This window comes from Podarcis muralis, chromosome 2, assembly GCF_964188315.1.
Source record: "Podarcis muralis chromosome 2, rPodMur119.hap1.1, whole genome shotgun sequence".
Classification (NCBI taxonomy): Eukaryota; Metazoa; Chordata; class Lepidosauria; order Squamata; family Lacertidae; genus Podarcis; species Podarcis muralis.
Window position 1 is genome coordinate 21,605,159 of NC_135656.1, and position 12,060 is coordinate 21,617,218.

The 12,060-nt window shown below is 52.2% G+C and overlaps 1 protein-coding gene across 13 annotated transcripts in view; it reads left to right on the plus strand.

Moving 5' to 3' along the window:
• The window catches only part of KMT2D (lysine methyltransferase 2D), a 111,751-nt gene that overhangs the window by 73,438 nt on the left and 26,253 nt on the right, over positions 1-12,060 (plus strand). For all 13 annotated transcript variants that reach the window (XM_077923992.1, XM_077923997.1, XM_077923991.1 and 10 more), the window contains 7 exons: positions 965-1,088; positions 1,283-1,373; positions 1,529-1,592; positions 2,682-2,914; positions 4,532-7,516; positions 8,268-8,411; positions 11,273-11,437. In XM_077923992.1, the coding sequence (XP_077780118.1) occupies positions 965-1,088; positions 1,283-1,373; positions 1,529-1,592; positions 2,682-2,914; positions 4,532-7,516; positions 8,268-8,411; positions 11,273-11,437 (3,806 nt within the window). The remainder of the gene's footprint in view (positions 1-964; positions 1,089-1,282; positions 1,374-1,528; positions 1,593-2,681; positions 2,915-4,531; positions 7,517-8,267; positions 8,412-11,272; positions 11,438-12,060) is intronic.

Consider the following 12,060-nt stretch of genomic DNA (forward strand, 5'->3'; position numbering starts at 1 on the left):
CTTCTAGCTTGTTTTTACCAGGGTGGTGTGAGTTTTTATGGATGGGACTGAGTGGAGCTTAAAACAAAGGTTTAGGATTTGGCATTTCATTGATTGGCCGGGTCTGCCTGGAAAGGAGGACTCTAGATCAGGCCTAGGCAAACTCGGCCCTCCAGATGTTTTGGGACTACAACTCCCATCATCCCTAGCTAACAGGACCAGTGGTCAGGGATGATTGGTGTTTTAGTCCCGAAACATCTGGAGAATCGAGTTTCCCTATGCCTGCTCTAGATATATAATGAAATGAAAAGGATGTTTAAAATAACCTTTGTGAAAAACAACAACACAGAAGCACCTGACCTTAAGGCACAGCTAGTTTTTAGAGTGGGAATGCAAGAAAAAAAATATTATTTAAAGAGAGCGCTGAGCATAGCCTGTATGCATTCCAGGCTCTGCTCAGCGCTCCCTTTCACGAGCTGCGTGGAGCGTGTGTGTGGCCCTTGCAGGCTTTTCCCCAGGAGGGAGAAGGGCAGCCCCTGAAATGATGGCCCCTGAAAAGCCCCTAAGAGCCACACACACACTCCACGCGGCTCTTTAAAGAGAGCACGGCTCTTGGGGGCTTTTCTGGGAGGTGGGGGAAGGGACAGAGCCGTGCTCTGTCCTTTCCCCCACCTCCTGCAAAACCCAGGGATAGCCGTGCGAAGCCTCCGCAGGGCAGTGCGATGAAGGCTCCCTGCTGCCCTGCGGAGGCTTCGCGCTGCTAAGGCAGAAGCTAGAACAACTAGAGGGAGTGCTGCGCAGCCATGAACACGTTGGCTCACTGGTAGCCTTCCTCCTGGTTGTGCCTCAGCCCCACATTCTAGGAGATTATGGTTTCAAGGGGCCAGCTGTGTGCTGGCAGATCTCACGCAGCAAACGAATGAGTGTCGGTTGTGAAGGTGCCATGTCTGGCTTGATCACTTCTTGATCTCCTCCACTCTCACAGATCTGGATAAATTTGCTACCGAGGACATCATGGACCCCATCGCCAAGGCCAAGATGGTGGCTCTGAAGGGTATCAAAAAAGTCATGGCGCAGGGCACTATTGGAGTGGCTCCGAACATGAATCGGTAAGTACCCAGGGCAGGAGGCCAAGGAGCTTGGATTATGTGTAGTTCGCTTTTTCTTTCGTTTAGCTCAGAGGGCCTTGCTCCGGGAGACTGGATTTAAGGTTTTCTGGAGTCTGCTTCTCAGGCCAACACTGGCTCCCTTCGTTCTGTTCCCCTTCCTCCCCCCCCCCCCCCCCCCGGCTTCCTACTTTCAGGCAACAAGTCTCCTTGCTGGCTCAGAGATTGTCCGGAGCGTCGTCTTCATCTGAAATGCAGAACCACATCCTGCCTGGCTCTGGAGGACAGGTGAGCAGGGATTTGGCAGCCCCTCTTCAGTTTCCCCACACTTCTTTAACGGATGGGTTTGGGGAGTGCTGGCTCTTTTGGTTGTGGGATCGAGGGGGGGGGGGACTGTGGCAGGTACCACTGCAGATATTCTGATTCTTTCAAATCCCTTGCAGGAACGGAGCAATGACCCAGCACAAGCTCGACCAAACCCACCCACTTTTGCACAAGGTGTCATCAGTGAGTAGTTGGCAGTAACCAGTCCTGAAAGGGCTGTGGTGTTGCTTTTCCTTGGGTAATGCTCCTGCAATCTTTACTGCCCACCTGGGCTTTTTGCATACATAGCTTCATAAGCCATCTATTCCAGATTGCTTAGATCTGGATTAAGGACTTCCTCCTGCTTCCAGTCACAATTCCTAAACTGGTAGCGTTTTGCTGACAGCAGAGGGTGAACTCTGTTCTCTTTCTTAGTGCTTTTTAACCACCGGGCAGCTTTGAATAATAATAAAGAACAGATAAGTTGTGTGTGTGTTGTTGAACGCGCAAGAAAGTACAGTGGAACCTCGGTTTTCGAACGTAATCAGTTCCGGGAGACGGTTCGACTTCTGAAACGTCCAAAAACTGAAAGCAGAACCCTCAATGCAATAGGAAAACTCAAAATGGAAGCTACGTGGCACGTTCAGCTTCCGAAAATCGTTCAAAAAACGAAGCAGTTACTTCCGGGTTTTCGGCGTTCGGGTTCTGAAACGTTCGTCAACGGAGACGTTCGAGAACCGAGGTTCCACTGCAGTTGCGTTGCAACGGAGAGGCTCTGAGCTGCAGCAGATGCAAGCTCCCATGTTGCAGGCAGGATAGATTGCATTCCAGGGGCGCATGGGTTGCTGGAGTCATGCATGGTGAAGAATCGTTGGCGAGGCTGGTTCTGTGATTGGGTGAAAGGTTGAAGATGTGCCTTTTGTGGCTCCAGCACAAAATTGGGGGTGTCAGTGGAGGTTATTGGGTTCTTTTTGTTTTGATTATGTATTTTGATCTTTTATATTGTGATTTTATCTTGCAAACCACCCTGAGAGTATAGGACGGCATACAGATTTAGTAAAAAATAATAAAAATTTATCCGTGGGATGCAAGTTCTGCAGAATCTCAAAGTCTGAGGACTGGAGGGCCTTGCATAGCCTTCGTGGGCTAGTACAGAATTTATTAAGTGCCAGGGGCAAGGCGTTTCAACTTTCCCCCTATGTCTGCCAATGTATATGGCCTGACCTGTCTTGCGTGTCTCCAGCTTCCAAAAACCAGTGTTTCTCATTCCCCTCCCCCCCCCACTCCCCCCAGATGAAGCTGATCAGCGCCAGTACGAAGACTGGCTCCTCCATACGCAGCAACTCCTCCAGATGCAGCTGAAGGTGCTGGAGGAGCAGATAGGGGTTCACCGCAAGTCCCGCAAGGCCCTGTGCGCCAAGCAGCGGACGGCGAAAAAGGCCGGCCGGGAATTCCCCGAGGCTGATGCAGAGAAGCTCAAGCTGGTGACAGAGCAGCAAAGCAAGATTCAGAAGCAGTTGGATCAGGTAAACCACCCAGATTAGCTTGTGTCAGTTTTAAGTCCAAAGGCATGACCGAGAAAACTCAAAAGGGGTCTGTGGAGGACCGGAGGACTCGCGATAGTGGCAAAATGAACTCCATCCTGCAGTGGTTTCCTGCCTCTTCCCGAGTGATGAGATGCTAGGAGGGAGAGAGTCAGGTCTTGCATGAGCACAGGGTGCTGGAGTCGGGGAGGTGCCAAGGAAGAAATCATGTGGGTGGCCAAGGGTAGCATCAGCAATTCAGGACGCGGGTGGCGTTGTGGTCTAAACCACTGAGCCTCTTGGGCTTGCCAATAGGAAGGTTGGCGGTTGGAATCCCCGCAAGGGGGTGAGCTCCTGTTGCTCTGTCCCAGCTCCTGCCAGCCTAGCAGTTTGAAAGCACACCAGTCCGAGTAGATAAATAGGTACCGCTGCGGCAGGAAGGTAAACAGCGTTTCCGTGCGCTCTGGCTTCCGTCACAGTGTCCTGTTGTGCCAGAAGCGGTTTAGTCACGCTGGCCACATGACCTGGAAAGCCGTCAGTGGACAAATGCCAGCTCCCTCAGCCTGAAGCAAGATGAGCTTCGCAACCCCATAGTCACCTTAACCATCCAGGTCAGGAGACCTGGTAGGGATGGAATATTCACCTGGGGAAAGGGGTGGGTGGGAGAGATTGGAGGAGTCTAGCTGCTCTGCGCAAGTTTCTGTGCATTTTATGCTTTGGCAGAAATGTTGGGTCTTAAGAAGCATCCAAGTATCCTGAGCTGTCCAGATTCCATTTAAAAAATAAAAATAAAGCTTGGGGAAGAGCTGTAGGTCCGCGGAAGAGCATCTGCCTCCCCTGCGGGAAGGTTCCAGATTCTACCCCCAACATCTCCATGTGGGGCTGTGTGAGACTCCTGCCTGAAAGGGGAGCCCCTGCCCACCAGTCAGTGTAGAGAATATTTGGCCAGATGGACCCAGTGGTCTAATTCAGGCGGGTTAAAGCAGATTCCCACGTTCCTGTGAGTTTCCAATTCTTATAAAACGTGCTTTTGCTGCCTGAACTATAGGGCTGGGCTGGTTTTCAGCATCACGATGTATCACCAGCTAAAGATCTCAATACAGTGGACCCTCGGATTACGTTACCTTCAGGTAACGTGACTTTCAGGTTGCGAACATGGCAAACCCAGAAGTGTATACTTTTGGGTTTTGCCGCATGTGCAGAAGCGGCGCCTCTAGATGTGGACTTTTCTGGGTACATACGTACCCCCGGTATGAATTTTCGTATCTGGAGGGTCCACTGTATATCACACTGCCTGATAAAAGGATGGAGACATTGACGGGCTCCACCTTTTCCCCTGCATCGTGATTTTTGCATAGCGTGCGCACACATACACACACACCATGATTTGCGATATATTGCCAAGTCAGAGATTATGAAACTGATACCATGATCTGGACTTCAAACCGGTTTGGGGCGGTCTTGTTATAATAAAAAAAGGGCTCCCTTTCCCTTATGGGGTGTTCCGGAGCCCGTATAGAGTCCTTAAGTGGGTTTCCTATCGGTAGGAGAAAACAAGCCAACCCCTCCTTGTTGTTTGCTGTGCTTACGTTGCCTCTGCTACCTCTTTCTCTCTGACAGGTTCGGAAGCAGCAGAAGGAACACACCAACCTCATGGCTGAGTACCGCAACAAGCAGCAGCAGCACCAGCAGCAAAGCTCCGCCGTCTTGGCCCTCAGCCCCTCGCAAAGCCCCCGCCTGATGGCCAAGCTCCCCGGCCAGCTCCTCTCCACGCACGGCCTCCAGCCGGGGCCGCAGGGCCTAGCAGGCCAGGCCGGCTTGCGCCTCCCTCAGGCCGCCCCCATGGCTGTGCAGCAGGGCTTGCCCTTTATGGGAGGACAGCAGCAGCAGCAGCAGCAGCCATCGGGCGCTTCGGCCCCCAACAGCTTCTTCTCCAGCAACCGCCTGTTGCAGGAGCGGCAGATGCAGCAGCAGCGGCTGCAGCTGGCACAGAAGCTGCAGCAGCAGCAGAACCTCATAGGGCAAGTGTCCATGCAGCAGCAGCAGCAGCAGCAGCAGCAGCAGCAGCAAAGCCACATGGGACAAATGGCGATGCAGCAGCAGCAAAGCCTTATGGGGCAGATCTCGGTGCAGCAGCAAAGCACGATGGGTCAGGTGGGCTTGATGAGCCAGCCCCCGCCTCCGCCACCCACGCCCCAGCCGAGCCAGAATCTGCTCGCCAAGCAGCAAGGGCTGCTGGGAAACCAGGCGGGAGTCCTGGTCCAGCAGCTCTCTCCGCAGCAGCAGCAGCAGCAGCAGCAAGCCATGCTGGGACACTCAATGCTGCAGCATCAGGGCATGATGGGGCACCCGGCTTCCCAGAGGCAAATGCTGTTGGCCCCACAGCAGCAGGGTCAGCAGCACCGAGTGCCTCAGCAGCTGGTGCAGCAGGCGCAGGGCATGATGGGGCATCGGCTGCTTTTGTCACCGCAGCAGCAGCAGCAGCAGCCAGGGCTTCTCGGGCAGCAGCAGAGGACATTGCTGAGCCAGCAACAGCACCAGCCGCTCCTGGGCCAGGGGCCGGCTTCCCAGCAGGGCGTGGGCGCCGAACCTCTCCAGCACTTTGCGCAGCACGGGTCTCTGAACCAGCAGCTGCACTCCTCGACTCAGGGAATGCAGCCAGCCCAGCAGCAGCAACAGCAGCAGCAGCAGGGGTTGGCTGTCAAGGAGCAGCAAGGAGGGCCAGAAGGCGGCACGGCCATGCTGCCTCCCGAAGGGGCGGACGGTGCATTGCAACAGCAGCTAAGACCCCACATGGTGGGCCCAGAGATGGGAGGGCAGCTGCAGATGAGCACTCAAGAGCAGCAGCAGCAGCAGCAGGGGCTGACCGGCCACGGGACTCCTCTTCCGGAGCAGCCGTCTCAGCTGATGCTCCAGCAGCACGGGGAGCAGCAGAAGCAGTCGGCTGAGCTGGGCCAAGCCCAGCACTTGCTCTTGGGCCCCCAGCAGCAGAACATGCTGGGCTCCCTGCAGCTACGGATGCAGCAGCAGCAGCAGCAAAACAGCCACTTGCAGCAGCAGCAGCAGCAAAACAGCCACCTGCAGCAGCAGCAGCAGCAGCAGCAGCAAAACAGCCACCTGCAGCAGCAGCAGCAGCAGCAGCAGCAGCAACAACAACAGAACAACCTCCTCCAGCAGCCATTGCGTTCTCACCTGCCTATAGACGGCATTCTGCAGCAAGAGCTGTCGCAGCAGCAGCAGCACCATCGAGATGCAACTCAGGGCCCCCACTTGCTCAACCAGCAGATGGATCAGCAAGGCCAAGTGCAAAGGATGATAGGACAGAACCTGGAGCAGCCTTCCAAAGGTTTGCTGGGACAGCACCACCTCCAGCAGCAACAGCAACAGCAACAACAGCAACAATGCCTTCAGAGCCCAGCCGGGCCCTCGAAAACACCGGGGCTGATGATGCAGCAGCAGCAACAACAACAACAACAAAGCATGATGGTGCAGCAGTCCTCCCCGCAAGGCCAAAGCATCCTGTCCAGCCCTGTGATGGGCCAGATCCGTGCCCAGCTGCAGGGCGTCATCTCCAAAAACCCTCAGCTGCGGAACCTGACTCCGCAGCAGCAGCAGCAGCTGCAGGCCTTGCTAATGCAGAGGCACCAGCAGAACCTGCTGCAGCAGCAACAGCAGCAGCAGCAGAACCAGGCGCTGCGGCAAGCCAGCCCCTACCCGGGGCAGGCGGCCCCAGAGCAAGGCCAGCAAGCTGCTCAGCACCTCTCCCTGCCGGGCGCTGCCGGGCAGCAGCCGCAAAGGCAGCCGCCCCTGGCAGTCTTCCAGATTCGTCCGGACCAGGGTTTCGGTGCCTCAGTGGAGCAGCAGCAGCAGCAGAGGGTCCCGGTGAGCCAGCAATCCGCTGTCTGTCCCCAGCAGCAGGGGATGGTGAGGCTCCCCACCCCTCAGGCTCCCTCTGTCCCCTTGAGCGTTGCCGGCATGGCATCTGGGCAGCAGACGCCACTGCAGGCACAGCAGCATCCGAGCCCTCCAGAGCCAAAGAGACCGTCTCCTTTGCTCTTGGCTAAAAGCCCTGAGCAGCAGCCGCAGCAGCAGACTCCCGCCCAGAGGCACCAGCCTGCTACTCCCAGCTCCCTGCTGCTCTCCACCCCAACACCCCCAAGCGCGGGAGAAGTGACTCCCGGGACGTGCAGCCTCCGAGACTCCGAGTGCCCCACCACCAAAGAGGCCGCAGAGACCGGCACGGCCAATGGGCAGGCGGTGGAAGCTGCTTCTCCCTTGGCGGGAAGGGTGCCCCCACCGCCAGGAGACCTTCCCCTTGTTTGCATCAAACAGGAGCCCAAGGAGGAAGCCTCCCAATGCGCCCTGATGAGCGGAAGCCAGCCCGTCAAGCGGGAGGCGAACGGGGACCCTGTCTCGGCCCCTGCCGCTCCCGCGACCACCAACAGCCTCACCCGCACCGAAGCCGGGCACCTCTTGCTGCAGAAGTTGCTGCGGGCCAAGAATGTCACTCTTGCGACGCAGCGCTCGGGCGACGTCAATGGGCATGTGGATGGCAAGATCGCCGGGGCGGAGGGCCGGTTGCAGCCGGTGCCAGATGTGCGAGAGGTAAGAGTGCAGGGAAGGAGGAGGAACGGCGGACAGGGACGTCAGAGGGGGCGTTGGGTTGGATTTCACTTAGGAGGGGGAGCATTCGGAAATAAATCTAACAACAACAACAACAAATAATTCATTATTTATACCCTGGCCATCTGGCCGGGCCTCCCCAGCCACTCTGGGCAGCTCCCAACAGCATATTAAAATCACAATAAAACATCAAACATTAAAAACTTCCCTAAACAGGCTGCCTTCAGACGTCTTCTAAAAGTCAGATAGTTGTTTATTTCCATGGCATCTGAAGGGAGGGTGCCACTACCGAGAAGGCCCTCTGCCTGGTTCCCTGTTACCTCACTTCTCGCAGTGAGGGAACTGCCAGAAGGCCTTTGGAGCTGGACCTCAGCCTCTGGGCTGAACGATGGGGGTAGAGACGCTCCTTCAGGTATAAAGGGCTGAGGCCATTTAAGGATTTAAAGGTCAGCACCAACACTTTTAATTGTGCTCGGAAACGTCCTGGGAGCCAACGTAGGTCTTTCAGGGCTTACATTGCCAGCAGTCTGGTACGATCCATAATTTCTCCACCTCAATGTGCATATAGAGTGGATCAGCTTAGATTTGGAGGTGGATCTCCACTGGGAGGATTAGGAATCTTTGATAACTCCAGGCACAGTAGGCATCAGATCCCAGGCAGCAATGCAGAAATTCACTTTTCCTCTTGTCTCTTTTTCTCTCCTCCTCTCCCTTTTTTGGGGGTTCCCTGCAGGACGCGCTGGCAGCCAAGAAGCCCCCGCCGCCGAAGCCCAAGCGGTCCCAGAAAGCTGGGGAGCGAGTCGCCAACTCTCGCAAGAAGCTACGCAAAGAGGATGGAGTGAAATCCAATGAGGCCCTGATGAAACAGCTCAAGCAGGTACTCTGCGCTATGCAGCTGCTGTGGGAGGGCTGGGTAGCCTTTAAAAAAACAAAATAAAAAATTGATTTATTGGTATTTATTCATAGATACAGTGGTACCTTGGTTCTCACACTTAATCTGTTCCGGAAGTCTGTTCCAAAACCAAAGCGTTCCAAAACCAAGGCACGCTTTCCCATAGAAAGTAATGCAAAACAGATTAATCCGTTTCAGACTTTTAAAAACAACCCCTAAAACAGCAATTTAACATGAATTTTACTGTCTAACGAGACCATTGATCCATAAAATGAAAGCAATAATCAATGTACTGTACTATAAAGAAGACAGTATTGTAGATGATAAAAATTAAAATTATTTTTTTCTCTTACCTGCACTGATGATAGTCATTGTTTGGATGGGGAGGCTTTTATCCATTTCCGCAGTCACACAATCAATCAATCAATCAATCAGTAGCTGAAATGGGTTCCACACAGTCACAAAAACAAATTAACCGAAAAAGCCTCAAAAACAAAAACGCAAATTAAATACCAAAAACAAAAGTGCCAAACTTAATCTGTTCCGGAGGTCTGTTTGACTTCCGAAATGTTCGAAAACCAAGGCGCAGCTTCTGATTGGTGCAGACCCCCTGGAAACAATAGCCGACAGCCGCATTGGATGTTCGGCTTTCGAAAAACGTTCGAAAACAGAAACACTTCCGGGTTTTCGGAGTTTGAGAGCCAAGGTGTTTGAGAACCAAGGTACCACTGTATACAAAAATACCTGCCCATTACAAAGTGTCTTTTTGTAATATTCTAAGGTGAGACAGCTACTTAAGTCTATAAAAAAGAACAAAGTGGAAAGAAGAAGAAAAACAAGAAAAGGATAGACCTAAAAAAAAGAGAAAGGGGAAGAAAGGGAAAACTACAGAAGGGAAAGGGGACAAGGGCTTCTGGGAGGGCCATGTAGTCATTTATTAACCCCCTCCTGACTTCTCTCTGGGAGGGAGGGTTTTGACTCACTGTTCAACAATCTGTTAGAATATAATGGCAGACAGCAAAATTAAATACCAGCTGTTTTAATAAGCATTTTACACTTAACGGCGGCAATGAAGAATTGCTAAGCTACAATCAATAAAAATAATGGCCAGCTGTAATGCATAAAACGTACAAAAAGCACGTAAAAGGATCCAGTTGAGAAACAAGGACACACAACTTATAAAATTATTTTTTAAAAAATATATGTATATATATGTCAGAGGCTTAAAGCCGTCCAGCTGGCCTAGATAAGACTCCGGGCTCCCAGCCAGTTCCAAACCATTTGATTTATTTGACAAAGTTCAAACGTACATCTCCAGCGTTTCAATTAGCCTCCTTCCCCTTGTGCGCAGTTGCTGCCTCTAATCTTTCTTCTTCCTTTTCCGCACCCAGCATGCAAGTCTGCGAAAACTCCTCCCCTTACTTCCTCTTGGCACCGAATGACTTGTTCCCGGCTCATCCTCCTCCCCCTCTACACTCACTGTCAGACGAGAAGCTGCTGATAATCTCTTTAGGCTCCCTATAACTGCTGGTTTCTGTCCTTTCGTCTTTTCCCGTTTGCCTCTCCCTGACAATATATCCCTTCTTGCACGCTTGGAGAGACAGAGGGCAGATCTGCCAAAATTTGTGTTCAATTAAAAGAGGTGTGGAGAAAGGAGACAACAGGGCAGATAGATAGTCAAAGCTGGGGGGGGGGGAATATGGGAGAATTGTTCGTTGAAAATGTTGTCTATAAGAATAAAAGAAAATTATTAGAAATTAGTTTGGAGATGGTGTTTAACAGCAGTCAGATTAAGTAAAAAAAACCAATGAATATTCGGTGTTATGTTGGAGGGGATGCCAGGAAACTGGGAATTATATTCACATGTGGTGGGGGTGAAAATATGTACAATTTTTTGGGCTAAGGGTGCTTTAAGGAGATAACAGGAATCACTGGGTTAAAGCTGACCGAAAATCCAGAGGTAGCATTATTATCAATTTATGATGGGGTGGGAGGTTTGCAGGCTGTGAAGGACTTGCTCACAAATTTATTGACAGCTGCATGAATTATTGTACAGTGGTGCCTCGCAAGATGAAATTAATCCGTTCTGCGAGTCTCTTCGTCTTGCGGTTTTTTCGTCTTGCGAAGCACGGCTATTAGCGGCTTAGCTGCTATTAGCGGCTTAGCGGCTATTAACGGCTTAGCGGCTATTAACAGCTTAGTGGCTTTGAGAAAAAGGAAACAAACTCGCAAGAACTCGCAAGACGTTTCGTCTTGCGAAGCAAGCCCATAGGGAAATTCGTCTTGCGGAACGACTCAAAAAACGGAAAACCCTTTCGTCTAGCGAGTTTTTCATCTTGCGAGGCATTCGTCTTGCGGGGCACCACTGTAGCTAGGAAGGGGAAGGGGCAAGCAGAATATAAAATGGAAGAATGGTATAAAGAGGTGTGGGATATAGCTATTAATGATAAATTAACATGTGCCATTAAGGTAAGTTGAGAAATATGCGGGAGAAATGGAAGGTGTTTGTAGAATTTGTACTGTTAAAATGGAAAGGGGTCAAGCCATCACAATTTTGGGAGTTTGGATAGTTACAATGGAATGATCTCGGTGGTGGGGTGCACATTTTTATTCTTATTTATTTATGATTATTGCTTTGTCAAAATAAAATAGGAAGGGGGGGGGAGAGAACTCTGCGAGGGACGGGGTTTGTGCATGTCTGCTGGGCATGCCCGGTGCAGCCAGACCTCTCTGGACCCCCCTGGGCCGGGGTCCGTAGGAGAAGACCTCTCCTTGCACAGGGATGTGCCGGTGCGTGAAACTGCCGACTGCCTTGACCCAGTTCTGTGTCTCCCGCCGCCTCTCAGGAGCTGTCCTTGCTGCCTCTGATGGAGCCTGTCATCACAGCCAACTTCAACCTCTTCCCCCCCTTTGGGAGCAGCCCGGTCAATGGCAAGAGCCAGCTGAAGGGCTCCTTTGGTAACGCCGCCTTGGACAGCATTCCGGACTATTACTCCCAGCTGCTCACCAAGGTAAGGACCGCCAGTCCCTGAGCTTGTTTCTGCACGCTTGGCAGGAGGTAGGGCTGCCTCGCCCTGGGTGGGAAGCCTCCCTGGGTGTCACCTCGAGCCGCCTTGCGCCAGGGCTTCCCTTCCCCAAAGGAAACGCCAGAGCTGGAAGAAAAGCACCAGTTAAAAGTGTGGTGTTTACTGTAACAGTGTCATGGTGAATACCGGCACCTCTTTTCCAGAAGAAAAGCACTACTTTAGTAGTACTGTAGTAGTAGTACAGTGGTACCTCTGGATGCGAACGGGATCCGTTCCGGAGCCCCGTTCGCATCCTGAAGCGAACGCAAGCCGTGTCTGCATGGGTCACGATTCGCCGCTTCCGCGCATGCGCGTGACATCATTTTGAGCGTCTGCGCATGTGCGAGCGGTGAAACCCAGAAGTAATGCGCTCCATTACTTCCGGCTCGCTGCGGAGTGTAACCTGAAAACGCTCAACCTGAAGCACATTTAACCCGAGGTATGACTGTAGTAATAGTAGTAAATAAATAAATAGAATTAAAATTAGTTAAAATTAAAATTAAAATAAAATAATAATTTATTATTTATACCCCACCCATCTGGCTGGGTTTCCCCAGCCACTCTGGGCG